Source organism: Sturnira hondurensis, unplaced genomic scaffold (genome assembly GCF_014824575.4).
Source record: "Sturnira hondurensis isolate 20B ecotype Veracruz unplaced genomic scaffold, ASM1482457v3 Scaffold0008723, whole genome shotgun sequence".
Classification (NCBI taxonomy): Eukaryota; Metazoa; Chordata; class Mammalia; order Chiroptera; family Phyllostomidae; genus Sturnira; species Sturnira hondurensis.
Window position 1 is genome coordinate 2,785,277 of NW_028081354.1, and position 22,230 is coordinate 2,807,506.

The 22,230-nt window shown below is 39.9% G+C and overlaps 1 protein-coding gene across 1 annotated transcript in view; it reads right to left on the reverse strand.

Annotated features, from left to right (window-relative positions):
* GRM7 (glutamate metabotropic receptor 7) overlaps window positions 1–22,230 on the reverse strand; it is an 888,187-nt gene that overhangs the window by 37,515 nt on the left and 828,442 nt on the right. Inside the window, exon 9 of the mRNA XM_037055712.1 lies at window positions 21,484–21,730. Within this exon, the coding sequence (XP_036911607.1) occupies window positions 21,484–21,730 (247 nt within the window). The remainder of the gene's footprint in view (window positions 1–21,483; window positions 21,731–22,230) is intronic.

Genomic DNA, 22,230 nt, shown 5'->3' on the forward strand with positions numbered 1-22,230 from the left:
CAATAGCCAACTAAATTATGCCAAGTTTTTATATTCACTATGTAATTCAATTCCACAGTGACTCAGTGAAATTCAGTTCAATTCTTGTGCCTAGTGCACTCACTTTTCTAATAGGAATTAGGTTTTAAAGTCAGCATTCCTTGCAAGGGTTGGGCGTGGTCACCATTTTCCTGTACAGTCTATTCAATGCACGGTATGCAGAGTGTGGTCTAAAGACCAGCACCATGGTCATCAAGCAGGAGCTTGTTAGAAACACATAATTTAAGCAGCCAAGTGAAACCACACCTGCATTTTAACAAGACCCTTGGGTGATCACGTGGACATTAAAATTTGAGAAGCACTGCTTTACATTATTCATTAGCCACTAAGTCCTGCAACTGTGAAAGTTGGAGAGTCCAGAGTTACTTGGATTCTCTGCATTTTTGCCAAGGCTTCACTTTCCCTGAGGATTGGAGGCCTGGCTCTAAATGGGTTGAAGAGGGAGAGCAAGAACAGCAAACTTTCTTTCCTTTTTTCCTCCTTTCACTTCACCCTTTTCACATACCCATGTGGTTGACTTCAAATTAGTTGAAAATATACACATCATAACTTTCACAGGGGTTGGCAAAAGTAGATTTACAGTTGCGAGTATTTGAAACACAAGAGTTTATTATTGAAACACAAGAGTTTATTGTGGGCTTTTCTATAGAAACAACTGTAAACCTACTTTTGCTTAGCCCTGTATTTATATATCAGCTAAAAAAATGAATTAGCATCTACCATGGGCCAGGAACCATGCTACGTGGTGATGATACAATGTCAAGGAGGAAAAAACAGTACCCATCATTGTGGAACGTAAGGTCAGAATATGTATAATTGGAGGTGCTAATTAGCAGGCCTGCGTTACATGAAGAATACTATCTTCTGTTCAATTCAGTGTTCAATTTCCAAATAATTCTTTTGAAGAGCACCTTCTGTTAGGAATTCCTATATGCTAGCCCTCCATTCCAGGCTAAGAGGACATTTTCCAAGAGAATTTCCATTGCCAGTGTAGCTATACTCCTCTTCCAAGTCTTACTAAGGCTGGAAGAGATGTCATGCAGTCAAGAAAATCGCCTGCATCTTTTGTATGCACTGCCAGACCCAGGCCTCCAGTGGCCGAGGAGAATCAAGTGGTGTTGAGAATGAACACTGCTTCCGGAAGAGCTGGGCATCATGCCAGCCAAGGTCCTGTCTGTTGCTCTGCCAAAGCCCAAGCTTGATATCAGCAGTCCCTAAACAGTCTGAACAATGTCATGCTTCTGTTCCCTGGAGGAAAAGGGGGTGGAAATGCTTCATTTCCCTGCCCTCTTGGGATTTTATCAATTGCACTCACTGGCTGCTTGCTTTCTGCTCTGTGAACATCTGTTTTGGAAGAGAAGAAAACTTTTTCACTTCTGAAGGGAAGGAAGGAGTCACTTATGAAATGAGCATTGATCACCTAACCCTGTGATCTGAATTTCTTCCCAACATCTTGTAACTACTTACATTCATGCTAGCTGTTTGCTGTCCTTAAAATTCCACAACACATCGCTCAGTGTCCCCGCCTGCCCCCTTTTTTCCCCAACAATGCTTGGTAGATGTTTGGGATTTGATGTCTTTACATGCCTTTCATCAGTGCAGAAACTGCACTTCTTGGTGGCTGTTCTTCTCACACAATGGCTGCTATATAATGACTTGTAATGTTTAATCAGAATTTACAACTTCCCTCCAAATAATAGGAACAAAGCACATATTACAGGACATTTATGACTAAATGTATTTACTACTTATGAAAAATATAGAAGCTTAGCAATATTTTTAAAGACAAACTGTAAAGCTTGAAAAAACTCCAGCTGTTTAAAATTTCAAGTTATTATGGAATGCCTGCACTAGACTTAAGCAAGCACTCTATTGCAGGCAATATTCTGCTACACATTTTCCCCACTGCACAGTGAGCTGAGGGCCTATGTTATTCCTGGGAGAACTGCTGGGGCAGAGTGTCTTGGAGCCCACCTTTTCAACCTCCCAGCCTTCCCAGACTTCCCAGCTTTCCCAGCTTTCCCAGCTGTCACTGAGATCACAGTGAGATGGGCTGCAAGGTTCAGATTCCTGCCTTGCGTTGAGGGAGGGTCACACAGTGGCCAGGAGGTGCTCTTGTTGAAGGCAGGTCATTTCCTTATCTGAACACAAGAGTCTCAAAGATGTTCCCTGGTAGGTCTGCTTTCCCCAAAGTCCTGGATGATTTTCCTAAATGCCAGAGAGGAAGGGACACCAACTACTGAATGCCAGCCATGCATCACTCCATATCCTGGGACCTTAGCTTGTGGCTTCTCACTCAACTTCAAAGGAGTTTGGTTGATGAGGGACTTCAAATGCCCACATTGCCAGCTGAGTCAGCTGAGGGAGGAAGATGTTTGGGTCAGGGTTATGCCATGTCTGATTTGGAAGGCCTTGACTCTGACCCTAGGCTGGCTTTCTGTCAGAGAAATTTTGTTTATTTCTTCTGGGACCATATAACTTTTCATGAGCAGTCAAGTTATTCTTTGAAGAGAAATACATCTTAAAAACTATGATGTTAGAAGCTTGGAGCTGCACTCAATTCAAGATAATCGTGGCAGTCTTGTAAAGAGGGTGAAGAAAACAATCCTTTCTAATCCTTCGCAGTGACACAATCAAGAACTCACTAGAAGCCAAAACAGGTAATAGAAAAGAAAAAAGCTAATTGTTTGAAGAATGCATGGAATTTTACAATTAGGGTAGTGTTTATGCACAACCTTAGGCATGCTTCTCAATTAGGTCATTTGAAAACCATCTTTTGTTTTATAAAAGTAATACGTTTATTGCAGAATATTTAGAAGGTGCATAGATATTTTTTCCTGTTTATAAACTATCTGCTCTGAATACATATTCCTGGGCTTGCAATTTTGTCTATTATAGGGACTTGGAGGAAATAAATTTCCATTTTTTCCCATTGTTGCCATGTGAATAAATATTTCTGCATAAATAGCCTCTGCAAAATTGACAGACTATGTTCACTCTTAAATGGTGATGTGAAATCTGACATTGGAGCTTCTTAAGAAAACGAAGTATTCAGTTGCTCCCCCCTCCCCGCCCTCCACCAGATTCAGAAGCTCTCTTAGCTAAAATGAAACTTTGAATTTTGAGCTTTCAGGTCAAGGATTGGCCACATAACAGGGAACACTGGGTGAAATGTTTGTACTGTTCTTATAGATTATCCTTTGCTATATTTAGCTTTAGGATTTTTGAACATGCAATATATAAAGTCTGGGAATAAATCCTGTTTCTTGCTGAGAACACAGAAGTCTGTGCTATCTCTTATAGTACTTCCTCATGTTTCTTCAAGTCACCTTCTCTGCTACTCCTCACTGGCTAAACCCCAAGGGCACCTTTCTCCCTGCAGGGTACATTTCCACAGCCTTCAGAATAGAATTTCGGGATATTCACAGTTGAGTTCTAATACATTTTCTGCCTTTCTCCAGTCTTACGCATTATATGCTTGTTCAGTGGTTTTCAACTGGGGCATTTGTGTCCTCAGAGAACATTTGGCAATGTTGAGGGACATTTGTTCAGAGACATTTTTGATGTCCACAATTGCAAGATGGAGATGCTACTGGCGTATAGTGGTTAGGAGCCAGGGATGCTGCTAAACATTCTGTAATGGACAAGAACAAACAATTGTTTAGCCCCAAATTCCACTAGTACCATGGGTGAGAAGCCCTGTGGTGTAGCTACACTGGAGAGTGGATCTTCCTCAAACAGCCCATGTATTTATCCCTGGAAGGCATTACAGTGGTCAGAGCCATGGCCTCTGGCCTCGGAAGTCCCAACTTACACCCAAGATCCTCAATTTATTATCTGTGTGACTTTGGGAGAGTGACTTTAGTGTCTGTGCCCCACTTTCTTCAGCTGTGAAGTGGGCCTGATGGTGCGTATCTGATATAGGCTATTGTGATTAATCAAGCTAATACCTAATGAGCACTTGGAACAGTGGTTTCAGACAGTACTCAAGATCTGCTACCTGACACGGCTGCTAATAATGTTGCCACCACTCCATGCACTCTGACTTCATTTAGAACGGTCTCTCTGCTTGGAACACCCTCTTCTGTGTTGTCCTACTTTTTAAGCCATAGTTAGACTGTCTCTTTGTCACCTCATGAGAGAAACTGCTGTTCTGAGGCCTCTTTGCATACTTCTGTGCACCTGTGTGTCCTGTCTGACAGGAGTTAGATGTTCTGCCTTTGCTGCTGGATGGTGAACTCCTGGAGGCGCTGTGGCGTGTTCTGTCTCAGCTGTCTCTGCCCAGGCCCTGACAACAGCAAGCGCTCCACAGACCACGTTGGTTGGTTTGGGATCGGGCTCCATTGACAAGAAGACTAGTAGGCAAAAGAAATAGTAAACTTCTCTTTTTCTTTTCAAGCTGGATTTATCATCTTTAGTAAGCTTCACAAGACTATTTGCTTAAAAATATGAAGCCTAGATGTAAATTTGGTATATGCAAAGTCTCCAACACATGCTCTAATGGCATTCAAAGTCAAAAGCTTAATGATGTGCAGTATGTACGGAGCCCCGTGTCCTCCCACCCCGTGCAGCACACGTATCCCCTGGCCTCAGGGATGTATACAGCGTGTGTTAGCTGCTGTTAATAATTCACTTCTTTGTCTAGAAGAGTCTAACTTCTCTATTCTGGCCTCAGCTATTTACTGTCCCATAGGTAAAGTAAACAGTAGCTACTCTTTGCTGATGATCATCTGTAGTAAAAGCAAAAAAATGCCCTCCCCACCCCCAGATTACACTATAAACCTGAATCTTTCATAATGAGGGATTTTTCTCTCCTGGGCTTAAATATGAACTTGTCAGTCTAAAGATATTGGGGCCGTTTAATAAAAAAATGCTGGGGTATAATGGGGTCTGAATGAGTTCTCAAGCTCCTTCTGTCACAAATATCTTGGACCATTTCTTAACACCCTGAGCTGTAGTTTGTGTGTAGAGGAAGATATTGCCACCTTCCTCGGTGTGATGCCCTGACGATGAACTGAGATGCTGTGTGAGTAGGCACATGATAAAACAAAACTTTGAAATGTTATGTAAGTGCTGGCTGACTATAACAGGTAATTGGTAATAATGTGATTTTTTAAAAAATTTGTCTAGATTTTTATTTTTATCTTTTTCTTCACTTCTAATAATAGGCTCATTGATTCTATTTTATTGACAATGTTTAGTGATCAACATAACCCGTTCTTTTCCTTAAAAAATGTAGAGTCTGAATGAAAACTCAAAAAAATAGGCCATTTTTACTTCCCCTCCCTCTTATGCAGCTGTTTTATAGCTCGAGTTCTGGAACAGGCATCTGAGAGGCTGGGAGACACTTCTCTTCAGGCGTAGGTACCCCACCAGTGTGACAGAGCTGGTGTGGGGTTCAGTGTGTTACACCGGCTCTGCCTACTGACTTTTCATGCCAATTTTAAGTAAAAGTTCTCCTCAAATATAAATTGAAAGCAGAGATTCCTCAAGATAACTTATAACATTACTAACTGTCTGTGATTCATGTAAAATGCCTGCTTGTTGAAAATGACTGACATCTTTTCCTGTTTGCCTGTGTTTTCCCTCACTGTCAAACATTTATGAAGTGCCAGCCAGGAAATGATGCCAGGGCCTAGCCAGGACAAATAATACATGCTGATTTGCCTCTGAGGAAAAGGACCCAGTATTTTCCCACTGCAATCAGAATTCCAAAATTGGCCAATCACAGGTGACAAGTGTCTGGAAATAGGCTGTTTGGGATTGTGTGAAGGCCTGTGTTCACTCCTTGAATACTGAACTTGCTTTTTCTGCTCTTGTCTTTTCTGCTAGGGGTATAGCGTGTGAATGGGTTCATTGCTTCCATTTGGGTGGTGATTCAGAAAAAAACATCCTCTCTGCTAGCTATTGGGATGCACTGCAAGACACGTGGTAACTGCAAAGTTACCACCTTGCCTGCCTTTCAAGAATTATGTGCAATGCCAGAGTAAATATAAAGAGCCTTATAATGCCATACAAATGGAATGGAGGGAGTCTTCCCAGCTGCGACAAAACCATTTCTGGAAAACACTATTTTTGTTGGTTTACTATATATATTGCCCACTCCATAATGTAAAGCACTTTTTAGTTGCTCCAAAAGAAATGCCCCAAAGAAATGGGCCCTGATGTCCTCAGAGAGAGACTGTATGGTATTTGCACAGTTAATGGAGAGTGTAAGAACAAAAGCTATCTCTTCTGTAGAAGAAGTTCTTATTTTCCTTTTTAAATTCTCTGGGCAAAGGCTCAGAACTTTCTGGGAGGATGCAATGTTCTGTATCTTTGCTGTCCAGTGTGGTAGTCACTAGTGGCGTGTGTCCACTGAGCACTTGGGATGTGGCTGGTACAACTTAGAAATACAAGTTTTCATTTTATGTAATTCTAACTAAGTTAAACTTAAATATCCACGTGTGATTCGTGCCTATCATATAAATGGAGCAGCTATAGCTTAGTCAGTAATATTCATAATAAGACAAGTAACAGATAATTATTGAGCATTATGTTATACGCCAAGCATTGTATTATGCATTATGCACACTAATTTAATCCTAATCAATAACCCTAAGACATGATTACTAATATTATACCCACTTTACAGATGAGACCACTGATGCACAGAGTGTGAGCAATGAGCCCACATGACAATCTAGAGCATGGAAAAATTGGATTCAGCCCCTAGGAGGAAGGGCTCCAGCACCCTGTCATACTGTGCACTAGCCTGCCTCTCTAGATGGTGGCAAGTCTGTGAACAGCAAGGGAATTGAAGCAGTGGTTATCTTGACTGTGCTTGCTACCTGACTGGGCCGAAAAGCATGAAAACCATCAAAACATGAAACACAATTTAAAAATAGCAATGTCTTTGAGGACTTCAGGGCTAAATAAAGTCAGAGTTGCCCTACTGAGTAGCTTGGAATAACTGCATAGGGTTGTATCAGCTCACTTAGACTACAAAGGGCCACGACCTGTGGCCCACTGAGTGCAGGAAAAGAGTAGTATTCACCCGGCTTTTTCTTTGGTGTTTTGGAGATTCAGCCTCAAATAAAGATGGGGCTGTGTTTTCCACTCCAGTAATAGCGTTCAGCAATTAGCATCCTCTGTATTTAGTCTGCAAGACCAGTCTGGAAGATCTCTTGAGAGAAGACCTTGAAATAGCTTCTCACAGTGCTAGCGGACAGATAGAAATGACTTCCTGGGAACATGGTGAATGCCGCTGGCGCAATAAACCCCAATGTACATTTTTTAAGATCATTTTTCAGTATCCTGACGAATGCTCTGCTGTATGATCACCATCACATCAACACCATACTGCTTGTGTTGATTATCAGGCAACGAAAGTTCCCAAACCTGGATGTGCACCAGAATCCCTGGGAAGAGTGTTAAATACAGTTGACATTTTGATGAGCACCTGGTCAGAGAACAAAGGATTTAAATTAGACCAAAGTCTAAACTCAAACGCATTTAAGATTTCTCGGCAAATTTTCTGCCACAAATAGGATTTTAAAATGGGTCCTTGGAATCTCCTTACATATCTGGGCACTAACAGATAGTCGTCATTTCATGTAAGCACTGCTGTGGAGGCCACCGTGTCAGATGGGTTGATGCCCAGCATCAGAGTCAGAGATATAGGTGCTGTGTTATGAAATTAAAGGAAACCTAAGTGTGTTTAATCATGTTTTCTCCAGTGGATCCTCCAATAGTGCAATACAATTTTAGTTTTAAGACGCCACTGCTCCAAAAAATAATCAATACTAAATAGGTTGATGACTAGACAGGAGATGTACTGATATTTCAATTTAAAGATCTTGCAGGTTTTTCCAGACAAAAATCAGAGGCAGGTGGATTACTTGACACTCTCAAACTTTATTGTGTATGGTACAGCGAGAGAATGGGTACAAGAGATGGCTGGGCAGAGGATCATATTGGAATCTCCAAATTCTTTCCTACAGGGAACATAAGCAGAAAACTCAAGTTAATTTACATGACACCATAACACTGCTGGATAACATCTGAATACCTACTGTGCTAAACTCTGTTCTAAGTGCTTTGCTTTTATGTACGCTTCACAACTACCATTTTATCCACCAGGTGCCCTGAGGCACAGAGAGAGGACTTTCCTAAAGAGCCAGCATTCAGCCTGCTTGGCATAAATGAGAGTCTCACACCTGGTCCCCCATTTCACTTTGTTTTCCTTTATGTGAGTGACAGGTAGGAGTCCCCATTGGTGCTACTGTCCCTGCTAATTTACCCAGAATAGACTTAAAAATTCAATTCTCAGGAGGAGACTGGCTCTCTCAGGGTTGCATCAAAGTCTGGGTTGTTGCCACATTTGGCGGCACTGAAATCATTCCTGAAGCCCCAAGAAAAGTTTCTAATAGGCCAATTCTCAAGACATTTTCTTAGTGTAATAAAAATTTTTTTGATCGGTGGGCTGTGTAGCAAAGCCTCCTTAGAATACTTAGAAGGATGCACAAAGATAACTTGCCTTGGGCAGTCAGCTGTCTGTGGCCAGTGCAGATGGTCAGTTGTGGCTGCACTTTTCACCTGAATAGAAACAACAGCTTAAGTCTCAGTCTGGACGTTGGCAAACCACGGGAAATTAAAATGCAAATGAAACTTGCAAACATGACGAAAATGAGGGAAAGAGGAATTAAGTTCCTAGAACAAAAATCTAGTGTTTTTCATGTTAATCCTTGGTGGCCAGTTTAATCAAATTTTTAGCTAACACAGATGATAATGACCTTTGTGGCCAGTTTATAGAGATTTGCTTTGATGAAAGCCAAGAGAGAAGAAACAGGTGATGAAGCTGTGGTGGTGGGGCGGGGGGAAATGAACTTTTCACATTTGTGTGAGAAGAAAGTGTCACTTTTGTTTAATGCTACCAAGGTCTCATCTGAGTTTTATGTCCTTTGCTTAGGTTCCCATGCAAAAATCAATCATCTTATGCAGAAGTGGAGCCTGTTTATAGCCATCAACATATGATAATTTGTGGTCTTAACTGTGAATGGGCTGCACTTTGCCCTGAATGAGCAGTGGGCCTCGATTGTTATTCAGTGGATTTCAGTGAGGTCTTAAGAGTGAAACATCTCCAGCTCTGGAAGGCCACGTTCTCTGAGGCAGAAACTATACTTTTTAATTTTTCAGACCACCAGAACAAAACGAGAGTAGGTGAAAGAGCATCCAGTCGTCTCATCACCTGAAGTATCATTAAGAGAAAAACAAACAAAAACAAAAAGAGGGCACATCTCTCATTCCAAAATGGCCCTGAAATCAGATTGTGATGTTAACCTTGGAGACCTGGAGGGCCTTAGCTCATCTTTAGGAAACAACTGATGAGAACAATAAATGCTGACTAGGAAGATTTTATAGACTGAAATATTTTATCCTATTCCATTCACTTTTAGAAATGTTCATTAGAAGGGGCTCTGGCCAGAAGACCCGGCTCAGGCATCCACCCTGCTGCTCACTGGTGTGTGTTTCTGGCAACTTTCTCCACAGCTCAGAGCCAGTTTCCTCATATGGGAAGTGGGACAATACGAATGGTCTCAATGGGTAGCTGAGTACTCTGTAAATCTATAGCAGTAGGGATAATATGGTACATTTATCTCAGTTGATATTGTTGCTATTATTACTAAATTTCTGTAGAGAACCCTGCCAGGCCCTTTGAAGACTGAGATGAATGGGCCTGGTCCTCCATGGAGTTCTGTATTTGAAGTAAGCTTGAAAAATACCAAACTTCAAAGTATCGACAAAGATCTTTGCGAGGTTTTGTTAATTGATTTTGTTGTATCCTGGTCTCGAAAGGAAACCAAATGTGTTTCACAAGCCAAGATTAAAGGACTCCTTGCACTCAGTCATTATCCTATCACTCAAGACATATCCCAGAACTGTTATTTGTACTTAAAATGCTCTTCAGCTTGCCAGTCGGCCTGAAGTTACCTGTCGAAGTTAATCACAGGGAGTGGTTCGTATATCAGGTGGTATGAGCCTAGCTGTCCCACAGCAGCTTGGCTGAGTGACTGATAGCCTCCTCTGTCAATTTCACCGAGACAAAAAACTATTAATGACCCATCACAAGATCACAGTGAACCACTTCAAAACACAGAGCTTGTTGTACAGATAAAGGAAAGGTTGCCTGTCCTCACTGGTAATCTAGAAATCATCCCTTCCAACTTTGATGGCTTATGGTACTCAGAAAAATATAAACACACAAAAAAGAGAAAGGAAAGCCAATTAAAACGGAGGGACAAGTAAGGACTAACAATGCTACCCTGTGTACACTCAGCTCTTTTTTAAAAAAATATTTTATTTATTTATCTTTTTAGAGGGGAAGGGAAGGAGAGAGGAAGAGAAACTTCAATGTATGGTTGCTTCTCGTGCATCCCCTGCAGAGAACTGGCCCCTGCTGGAAACTGGCCTGCAACCCAAGCATGTGCCCTGACTGGGAATCAAACCGCGATCATCTGGTTCGCAGGCCCGTGCTCAATCCACTGAGCTATACCAGCCAGGGCCACTCAGCTCTTTATAAGGGGTAGCTTTGGTTTACAGTTCCCATGCCATTTCCATGGTATCCCCTTAAGGAAATTTGCTCCCACCTTAACCTAGAGGAAAATGAAGATCAGAGAGAATGTGACTTAGAAGGCCATGAGGTGATTAAGCTTATGCTACCCCAAGTATCAGAGCCAGGGCTAGGACCTGGATCCACTTGTCTTTATTCTTAGCCAGAGAAGAGAAATAGCACACACAAGGTCATAGCCTATACTTGGACCAACACTTACAGCAAGTGGGGTTGCTGAGTCATGGCATATTCTTCCAAGTGTCTGGGTCAGCTCAGCAAGAACAGGCTCTGGAGACATTTTGTCAATCTTCTTTATGCAAACTGGGGTGCTCTGAGGTTACTCTGCAATAGGGCAGAAATATAAGGAAAATTCAAAACTAATTTTAAACTTGAAAAGAAAAAATAATCGGAATATTCATGTGGATCATAAAGAGAAATGATGATTACCTTTGATTCCTAGAGAAAGTTAATGCATCCAAGTTCCATTGTACAGCCAAAAAAAAAAAAATCCACAAAGCTGAGATGTGTCCTTAGGAGGCAGAAATAAGAGTCATCATCACTTGAGTCCTCAGAAGATGCTCATTCACAGAAATTAGGAGCAAGAAAGATTGTGGAGATTAAATGACCTTGATTAGGACCCACACTGTTTCTTTATAAGTGTAAATGATGCTTGGGCCCTACAAGACAAAATCTGTCCTTAATGCCAGTCTCTAAGAAAATGCAGATAATAATTGGAAAACCACTGATGGATTATTTTTTTCTGAATTAGAACTTACAGTCATTTAAAGAAAGTACTCAGGATCCATTTGCCCTTTGAAAGAAGGTGGTGTAGATATCCAGGGTCCACAACAGGAAAGAAAGGCATAAAACTTGGCTGATTTTACACATGGGGTTAACTCATCAAAAGAGACATCGATCACACAAGGGCAGACAGAGCACTGACTGTCAGTGTTAAGAGATGCATGTAAACACTACAGCATAGTCATGACACCTGTGACATCAGGGTCAGAAATTGCCTTTTCAGGGCAGTGTTTGTTATCCTAGAAGTTTGATCTGGAAGAACACAATTCCACTTGCTGAAGCTGCAGGCTTAGTGTTTTCTTAATAATAAATACTTACTAGATACTTACTGTTTTTGTACTATGTTCTAGGTGAGGCTATGAGCTTTTGGTATGTGAGGTATTGTACTCCATTTCACACATATTTTCTGAGAACCTGCTATTTGCCAGGCTCTCTACTAAAGGCACAAGAATAGAGATGACTTGGTCCCTCTGTGCCCAGGCTGCTTCCCATGTGTCATCCCCCCAACCTGTCTGTCTTAAAACCTAGTTCTTCTGCCCCACAGAACTGCTTTCTAGCCCTAGGACACCATATTCTTTTGTTCTCCTGGTTCTTTCTGGAAAAGTGTTTCCTGAGTTAAGTGTCTTTTCTTCGTGGCTGCCTGGAGTCCTTTGTCTTTTAAGAACAGCTCAGACAACAGCTCCTACGTGATGCTCTCCATGCAGAGCTCAATAACACTCGGTACACACTTCTGCTACGAGCCCCTGTCATTCTGGACTATTGTTGCATACCTTGAAGTCTTTGACCAGATCTGAACTCCCTCCGGGTCTTGTTGACTTCTGTCCCCAATTCCTACTCATTTCAAGGCTGACCCAGGGGACCAGTGCTTCTCAAGTGTTCCTTTGACTCCCTTAGCAAGTTCTGGCCAGATGGTGTGATGACACGTAAAATTTGATACAGTTTTTGTGACTTTGGGGTATGGTGTGTATGTTTCTTTTATGCTAAGAAGTAGTAGAAATCTCAGCCATGTGAACTCTCATCCCATTCTTTAAATTAAACTGAAGTGGCAGAACAGAGATGGCAAATATTAATTGGTTTTTGAGGCTGCTGAGATCTCAAACCCCGATGAGAGAAATAATGGTATTTCACAGAGCTCTTAAGCAGAAAGAAATACGCCGAAAAGATTTATAGCTGCATTTATTTCTAAGGTGATTTCATGTCAAAGGCCAGCTAACATATTCTTTGCTCTGCTGTACTTATAGGGAGCTTCAAATGGATTTTAAGTTGAAGGAGTCTCCAGTTATCTCAGAAATATCCATTGAATGTTAAAGTGGAGAGAGAGCCCTGGCATGACACACAGTTCGATTGCACAGTTCCAAAAACTTAAAAACATGAAATGACCCCATTATAGTATTTATAGAAAATAAGAGATTATGGATTTTTATAATACCACTTAATAAATTAATGAAATGTAAAATAAATTATAACCAGTGTACTTGCCTGGGAAGACATACTTTGTAAAAAAAATACTCAAGGCTGTTAAATATCTGTATTTACAGAATTAAACTCTTAAAGTTTTTAAAGCCAGAACATATAGGTTTGAAAATTTACTTCCTAACAAAACAGTCTCTTTCTTAACCTGGCAATGATTCTAGATTCCACCTGCTGGATAATAGAGATTAGTTGGACATTTTTTTTTGGTGTTGTTGTTTAATTGCATTTTTAAATAAATGTATCACTAGATTGATAACACTAATGATTGAACAGTTTTAAAATTTATGAACATTCAGACAAAAGCTGCTGTCAGTGCCGAGTCAGCGGGTGCCCGCCCCGCACTGCTTGGCTGAGTGCAGCATACGGAACGCGTTTGCAGAGCAGGTCAGGTTCCGTTCTGTCTCAGTTTGAACCTGCTTCTTTCAAACGCCGGCACACAGGTGCTGATTTGCTGTATGTGGTGTGCCTTTGTTGGGGTGTGGTGGCTGAAACTGAAGTCTTACTAACACAGGAGTATGGACGTTGACTCTTGAAATGGTACGTTTTTCCTTATCGTTTTGTCTCACTGAAAACAACCACAAAGAAGTGGATTTGAACACATAACATGAAGCTTCCTTCCTTGTTTCATTGTGACCCCTAGCTTCCTGGTCACACTGTAATTTGAACAAGGTAATACAGTTCCTCCTTTGAATAAATTTAATGTAAATTGATTTCCATTCCCTATTATTTTAAGTATCTATGTTTGATGTTTATCATTAATTTGTAAAGCCACCTTTAAATTGGCAGAAAAATAGAGCGCTAATCCAAATCCTTGAAACAAGATAATCCTAGCAAAAAGTTTACTTCTAAATAGCACATCCCAGAAGTTTTTTAACTAAAAGATTGACTGAAAACCATTTTCACCTTGCACCCTTCAAACCAAAAGGCATCAATTCAGAATGGAGCTAAAGAGAATTTTTAATGGATTGAGATTAAATCTATCATTTTTTACCCAGAGAACATTCTTTCTCATTTATTCTGAGGCAGTCTCCTGTAAAAGGACCATTAAAGTGATGAGCCGCAGTATTTTGACAAGCACTTGTAGTGCAAAAACTTGAAGTCTCACTGGAATACAGTTATATAGTTACTGGGAGAAGAGAATGCCCTATTTAAAAACTAGGACAGATCAGTTGATCTTTTTCCCTATCAGTTGATCGGGAAAAGGGAAATAACTGTGTGAACAGTATGTCTGAAATTAAAGACTAAGTTGCTGGCATCCATCTAAAATCAACGGAAAATGTAATTACTCTTTGAAAGTACTCTTGTTTTACAGTGCTAAATGGATTAAAAAGAGCAAGGCATTATTTGTACTTAGAATACCATTACAAACGCAAAGATGGAAGACAGCAATGATCTGATAAAAGTCCCATGTCAGAAACACAGAAGAGAGAGACTAGCCCTCATTATGAACCAGCATTCCCTCCCTCCATGACATGACTGCTCTGCTCTCTCTCTCTCTCTGGGAATTTGTCCAGAGAGACGTCTCTCTGTTTTTGTCAGCACAATAGGAGGTTTAGAGGAGATCAAAATGGAACTTTTTTGAACATTTTATTCAAAGCCACCACATGATTTTAATAACTTTACTCCATGTTTTTTGCTGTTTATTTTCCCACAGTTCAGAATACCCTGACTCCAGCTGGACAAAGATGCTTGCTAAATCAAGGGTTGTTTTCCACTGTGTTATAATGTTGCTCAGGCTGAACCAGGGAGGTAATAATACTAATACTAACATTCCTCCACAGCATATATCCTTTAGTGAGAGCCCAAATAATACATAAGCATCAGTGGTAATGAGTCATTATTATGGCTGCCCATTCTCTGTCCCGTTCACAGACCACACCATTCACCATTTGCTTTAAGTTTGAATGCCCTCAGTATTTATTGGTAATTCGTGGGTTTAACTAATGTTGAAACTCATTTTTAGACTCTTATCATCTTTTATTGAACCTTTTCCAGCTCTGTGAAATGACTGAATTTGGTTCAGTGTTTCTGTGAGGCAGAACTATGAGCCACAAATCATCGTCAGTACATTATTACCAAGTCCAGCCAGCAAACCCTTTTTCATTTCTTTGCTGCAAAGAACAAACTAAGACCATTTTGGTTTTAAGATGGTTGGGACATTCATTGTTTCTAGGAAGGGATACATTTCTTTGGTTGTATGTAATAAAAATAAACCAGAACAAACATTTTTATTAGGCTTATAAAACATCCACCCTCTCTACTTGTAAATTTTCAAAATTGCCTTCTAAAACAGGTGTGAAAACATACACTTAAAGGCAATCTCTCACCATGGGTAGTTTTAAAGTAGAGCATGCATCAGAATGCCCAGTGCCAATTCCACCATTATTGGCTACCTTTTCAGAAAGGACCGATGCACACGCTCATGCGTCTGTTCTCCAGAAAATGCACCAGGCACATGACGTAGCAGCTCCCTGCATCATACTTAGCTAACGGATCATCTTTGAAAATACGTTTCATCATATAGATAGATTTACAGTTAATCATGCACAGTTTTCGTGGAAACATTTTTAACTCTCAGTAAAGACAAGAACACACACAAAAAATAAAAATTGGATTTTCTTACCTTTTGAAAAGCAGGCAAAAGCTATACTGTTGGTGGGATAGTGTACCAAGTAACAGACTTTTGTACACTTTTTCTTACTGGTGGTATACAGTCTACAGGAAAAGTAAATATATAGGTATGTATAAAATAAATGTTCAAACAATATTCCTTGTTATTCTTTTTGTTCCTTTTGGACAAGAGGCTGCGATAGAGACCATAGACATTACCCCCACTCTTTCAGTGGGTTCTGTTGCCTTTGGTAGACCAGTTCACCACAATTCAGGTACCTCTGAACATGGGAGTACTGGTGCCTCTTGGGTTAAGGCAGTTTGGTTTGACTTGCTTGCAGTGGAGCAGTTGAAAGAACCAGCCCCCAAGTAATTTATCTACCTGGTAAGAGTTCTTTGCTTCCTGTTGCCATCCCTTTTTTTCTCAACCTACTCCAGGTATGATGACCAGCCTGCGCAGTTAGTCCAGAAGGATGAAGCAAATAGCATAATGTTGAGAATGCTAGAGAGCTAACAAATGAAGAAGCAGCACAAAAACACAGCAAAAACCATGACAAATTTACAGAGCACAGGCATGTGTTCCAGAATTTTCTAGGCATTGCTACTTATGTAGGCGCTGATGCACACATCCATTTTCCAGCAGTTTTTGAGGGTTTTGTGTGTGTGTTTTTGAATTGAATATCTTTTTATATTGACCATTTAACTTTTATATGTAATAATTGCTGAGAACAGCACAAGTTTTTTATATACTTTCCTTACTATAGATGCAAAAGTGGTAGTAAAGCAAAAACAGCATGAGGAAACAACTCATATGTAATATACCTTATTTAAGATTTTCTGTTTTAGGTGCAAATTGTTCATCTAAAATGTGCTTCACCATACAACATGCTCATAGACTAGTCTTTTATGAAGTATCTATGTCCAACCTCTATTTCAGGGTCAATTACTCAGTCACACACTTCCACATCAAAGGAGGAAGTATGTCCCAAGCTATCCATGAAGTTGCTGCTGACTTTCCAGAGTAAACTAACTCTAAACAGCCCAGGAACTTTAGGAGTTTCTGTGCACTGCCTGGGGACATTAGCTTAGCAAATGGATAGTAGTCTAGGACAAAGCTAGCTTAGGGCTGCCTATCATTATACAGTGACATTCTTTACAAGGAGAGCACCTGATCAGAAAATAAGTCACAAAGCATCTTCTGGTTCTGTCCAGTCCAGATGAGGAAGGCAGCAGACCTTACCCACTCATTTAAATAAAGTCATGCTGTCCCCATTAATATTATCCATCCAACTAGAAAGGGGTCCTGGTGGCCACCAAGGAGCCAAGTCCCAAGCACCATCAAGCCCCCTGCTTACCTGACATCTCCACATTTGCCATGAACATACAATAGCCAAGTCACCAATGGTAAGGTACCTGGCAACTCGACAAACACTGAATGCAGAAATAAGAACCAGAGCTTGAGTTGCACTCATTCTTAAAAAAGAGTGTTGAGAAGGCATTATGGTAGCCAGGTCTAAAGCTATCCAAATCAAGTAAGGCTTTTCTGATCTACTTGCAACATAAACCTTGTTTGTATAAATAAAAATTCAGTAAGTAGCGGAGGTACATCCCATACCGTCTTCTGTTTTGCAGTCAGTGCAAAACCATAAGCATCCGAATATCTAATATGTTAGTAATGAACAGATACTTTGGTTTATCCCATACAGAAAGAAGTTTTTTTTTTCTTTAAAACAATGGCATTTTAGCTGAAGAAGTAACCTAAGAGGAAAATTGCACCCCATGGGGATAAATCAGACTGTGTTCACAGTGAGGCAACAAGCAAATTTGTTTTAATGTAGACATGTAGTTGCAGTGTGGACTTGGATGAGTAGAAGCGTGCATGCACCGAGTGGCAAGCTGCATTGAGGGAGCAGAGCTGTTAAAAATGAAAACACCGAAGACTGAAACACATTGAGACTGTGTTTAGAGCAATGATGAATAAGGGGAGATTTCTGGTTCATTATTTACTTTGTAGCACGTACTATAAACTGGGCTTCTCAGGTTCCCTCCCTCAGGGAACAGTGTATGGAATTTCCCCTTTGGAAAGGCACATCTATTCTCCAACTACCTGGTCTGTGCTTTAGCTTGTCTCTTTTTAACCAGATAGCTTCATTTCAGGAAATAATTTCTTTGTCTCTGTTACCAAAGTTTAGAATTTTAAGAAAATTTGACTGTACTTGGCATTAAATAAGATATAGTAACAATGTTCCTTCATACCAGAATAGTCTAGTTGAGTATTTTCATTGATTGAGGTTTTCACTACTGCTTCTTGCCTTCACACATATACCTGTGTGTGGCCAAGGACAGGTTTTCCAGGTGTGTTTGCTACCTACGCTGTCACTATTTCCTCATTGGCTCTCTCTCTGGATCATTTAAGATGACAATTTGTTTGCATTTTGAGCTCATTTGAATGTTTCATTTCTTTAAGTTAACTTTGCTTTGAATTAGCCTCACCACTAAAATTTGGGGTGTGTTTCTAATATGGGCTCAAGCTGAGTATCCTAGAATGAAATCTTTGCCTGGTAAGGCAAATATTAATTTCTAGAGCTGTGTTCTCCGATAGTGGCTGTGCCACAGATGGCTATTCAAATTTAAACTCTTTGAAATGAAGTAAATTTAAAATGGCCTTTCCTTATTAAGTGGCCATATCACAAGTGCTGAATAGCTGCATATGGCTATAGCGTTTCCAGCATTGCAGAAGGCCCTGCAGGACCTTGCAGAAGGTTCTGTCTGGATAATGTCTTTAGATTCCTCTTCGGGACCTTCAAGGGCTGGGCTGTCAGAAACCCCAATGTTTGGAGGTACATGAATCTCCTCCTATGGTTCAAAAAATATCTAGTTAAATTATTTATGGTGTTTTTGGGAGTCTCTATATAAATTCAGAATTAAATCAATTCTTCAAAATCTTCCGTATTGATTATGTGATAAAGACTTATTTGATTTATCTATTTTATAAACACCAAAACAACAGTAATGACAAATGTCAGCAAAACTTTTTCAAGGGAAAGGCACCCAGTGAATTCCAAGTGGAACAATTAGTTTCACTGACATAGGTAATAAGGTATTTGGATTTTTTAGTTAGTAGGCAAGGCCTCTACCTGGGCAGCCTTCTTTGAGCTCGAGTTACTCTAGTTATTATAGACAGCACCGTAGCAATAATACATTTCACAGCACATTTAACTAAAGAGTCTGCCACAACACATCATATTATTCTTTATGTGCAAGCTATATTACCAACGGAGGAAGCTGAAGAAGTAATTACTCTGTTGGAATTAGGATATGCCACTCACGTTCTAAGAAGCAGCAGCAAAGAGAAACAAGCGTGGATTTGGGAGTCAGACCTGTGTTTCAGTCCAGCCGCTGCTGCTAACTAGATGTGTGACTCTGTTAGCATCACTTAATCTCGTTAAGCCTCAGTTTCCTCAGTAAAATGAGAATGATACACCCCATTCTACACAGGAAGAAATAAGGCAGTCCACAAACAACATTCTACATAATGCCCATTTCAAAGGATAGCTAAGTTGATGTATTAGTAGTAGTAGTAGTAATATTAATAGTATTGTTAGTTAGCATATAATGGTTGTTAGCATTTTAACAACCATTATCATACCCCAAACAGTTTCAACAGGGATATAACCAAACCATTAAAACTTAACAACTGTAAAAATGTTGTTTCAAACTAATCATTTTTAAGAGTGTACTAGTGAATTAATTGCCCAAATTAAAAAATTCTAATTTGGTAATTTTTTCCCAATATATATAAGACTTTTGACCATATTTTCTGCTTATTGATTTTGGTCATATTCCAAGTGTGTGTGGATATGTGTGTACAGATATAAATGTAAAACTGTTATTGGGTTGTCTCCAGGATAAATGTTTTGTGAAATGCAAATCTGACAAGAGGTTCTAGAATAAAACTCTACAGGAGTATAAATGCAGGTATATTGATTAATACAGGTATACATATAAGTAGATACATACATATGCATGTTTGTGAAAATATTATTTTTTTAAAGATTTTATTTATTTATCTTTAGAGGGGAAGGGAAGGAGAGAGGGAGAGAAATATCAATGTATGGTTGCCTCGCATGTGTCCCCCGCTGGGAACTGGCCTGCAACCCAGGCATGTTCAATACCCTGACTGGGAATTGAACCACGATTGTCTGGCTCACAGGCCCGCACTCAATCCACTGAGCTATGCCAGCCAGGGCATGTTTGTGAAAATATTTTTTGTGAATTTATTCCATTTACTTGTGATGTTCAGTATGCCTTTAACTGCATCATTATAGCTATATAATAAAATATGCTGAAATATACTTTTGGGCAAATATTTTTGCCTTTCAGGAATGGAAGGAAATTAATGCCTTATTGTTCAACTACTTTCTAGATGCATCCTATTTTATGACACTTATAACATAGATATTATTATTTCAATTTTATACATGAAAATGTGGAGCTTTATAAGAGCTCAGTGATTCTCAAAGTCACACAGCTATTAAGTGGAGTGGCTTGGATTTGAACCCAGGTCTGTCTCAACCTGTTCTTACATCACATCAAATACCACAGCAATCCACCATCGAGTTCTCTTCTTCTCAATTGACCATTTGCTCTGAAAACCCAGGACAGAGCCTGTATATCCATTCTGCCCACTCTGGTTCTCCCTTCTCTTGGGGTGATGCTTCTTCTTCCTCTCTCCTTGTCCTAGAATCTCTTCAATTGAAACGTCAAAGTGAAGTCCACCATGTTATTAATAAGCCTTTGCTACCTTACCTACATAGTCTTGAAGTGTTTCATAATATTCACTCAACTAACTATTTAGAAATGGAGATGGGCCAGATCACAGATCTCTGTATAATATTTGTCAAGATCAAACTTCATGTCTACTGTAAGATCCGTAAAGATCTCTCTCTTACCACCGAGCATAAAGGATTACTTCAGAGCATTTAGAATAAGAACTTTTTTTGCTTAGCAATAAACTTCTGGCTACAAAAAAATTGGCTCATAACTGAAAAGTAGTATGTCAAGAGTAACTTACTGGAAAACTGGAATCCCCCTCCACTTTAGAATCAGGAAGTTTCATGAATATTTGTATCTACTTATTCTATGTGAAACTGATCTAAAATTTCTAGAAAACAAATCCTAGAAGTTTCATTTTAATCTGAAATTTACTCTTCTGCCAGTGTTAATAACATTAGCGATCTATGCAGTTAACCTCTGGATTAATTTTTATGCCCATCTTCTTTGGAATTATTTGCAGGGTTGAACAAAGGCTGCCCTGAGGTTACAGATATGCCAGGTAGCATATCAAACCTGGCATTTAATCCATAATTCCACCCTTAATAGTTAGTTTTTCATTGAATGGAACTGTTTTGTAGTGCCATAGTAGATGTCTTTCCCCCATGCGGATGCTGTTACCAATGGTATCTGGGCCTGTATGCTTGGATAAAAATTTGCCAAAGTTTTTGATTATAGAAGGCTCACTTAGTAAAGAATCATAACTTTCTTTATAGCTGTGTTCCAGTGGAAATAAGTTATGATTCCAAAATTATTAAATATTCTAATTTCATTCCTGCTGCTGAAGTTCAATCAGGTGTTAAAGTTTTCTTAACAAGAAGTAGTCTTCCTAACAGGAAGAGGGAAACAAATGTGTTTATGTCAGTGGCAAGGTTTGGGACCAAAGGACAAGGAACAAGGTAGTTTCTCATTTCTGAAGCAGTGCCTCTGAAAGCTTCTTCCAACAGGGCAAAAAAAATGGTGGCAAGAATAAGGCAGAACTCTTAAGCACAAATGTCACTCATCTAGGCAACCCAGTCAGTTGTACCCAACCCAAGAATGGTTACAGTATTTCTTCAAAGAAAGGCAAGTGCACACCACGTTTCTGAGAGCTTCTGATGCAGGGTGGGAAGATGAAAGAAAGGAGAATTACTTACTGTTTGGGTCTACGTTTTCACAGAGTTCTGTCTTTGCCTCACCGTTGGGTCTGTCACTAGGTTTGTGTGACAGCCGTGATGACATGGTGGCTGCTGTGACTACTGCCTTGAAACTCCGCTTCCGCTTCTGGACATTGAGTTCGGGGTGGAAAATGATGATGTACACTTTCGGCATGTATAGCATCCCCAGCGCCACTGATGCACTTAGGTTCATGGAGATTGTAAGTGTGGTAGTTTGTATGTAGAGCTAGGAGACACAACACACAAGACACTATTACAAATCAAATGACTGCAGAGGGGATCTGAACACTTAACATGATGTAAAGAATGACTATGGTTAGGAGAGAAAGCATAGCAATTGCTAGGGGTTTCTGATAAAAAAAAAGAAAAGAAAAGAAAGCGAGACAAAATGATTCTGAACAATTATTGGAGAGTTTATGCATACATTTATTGTTTGAATGCCAGTGGGAGAACCCATGTACATGCTTATCCTGGAGAAGTCTCCTACACAGAAATTCAGGGTGGACCTAGAGTTAGATTTGAAGTACCTTTAATCATAATGGCAATTGAATACAAAGATGTGGTGATCATAGAAGTTTGCAACCTTGAGTTGAGTAAGGAAAACTTTTTTATCCTCCATACCTATACAAAATGATTAATACTGTATTGCCTCTTGATACACAGAAACTCCAGGACGTTATTTGAAAAGTCATTATATCTCTTGTATAATTTATCAAGAGGCTTCAC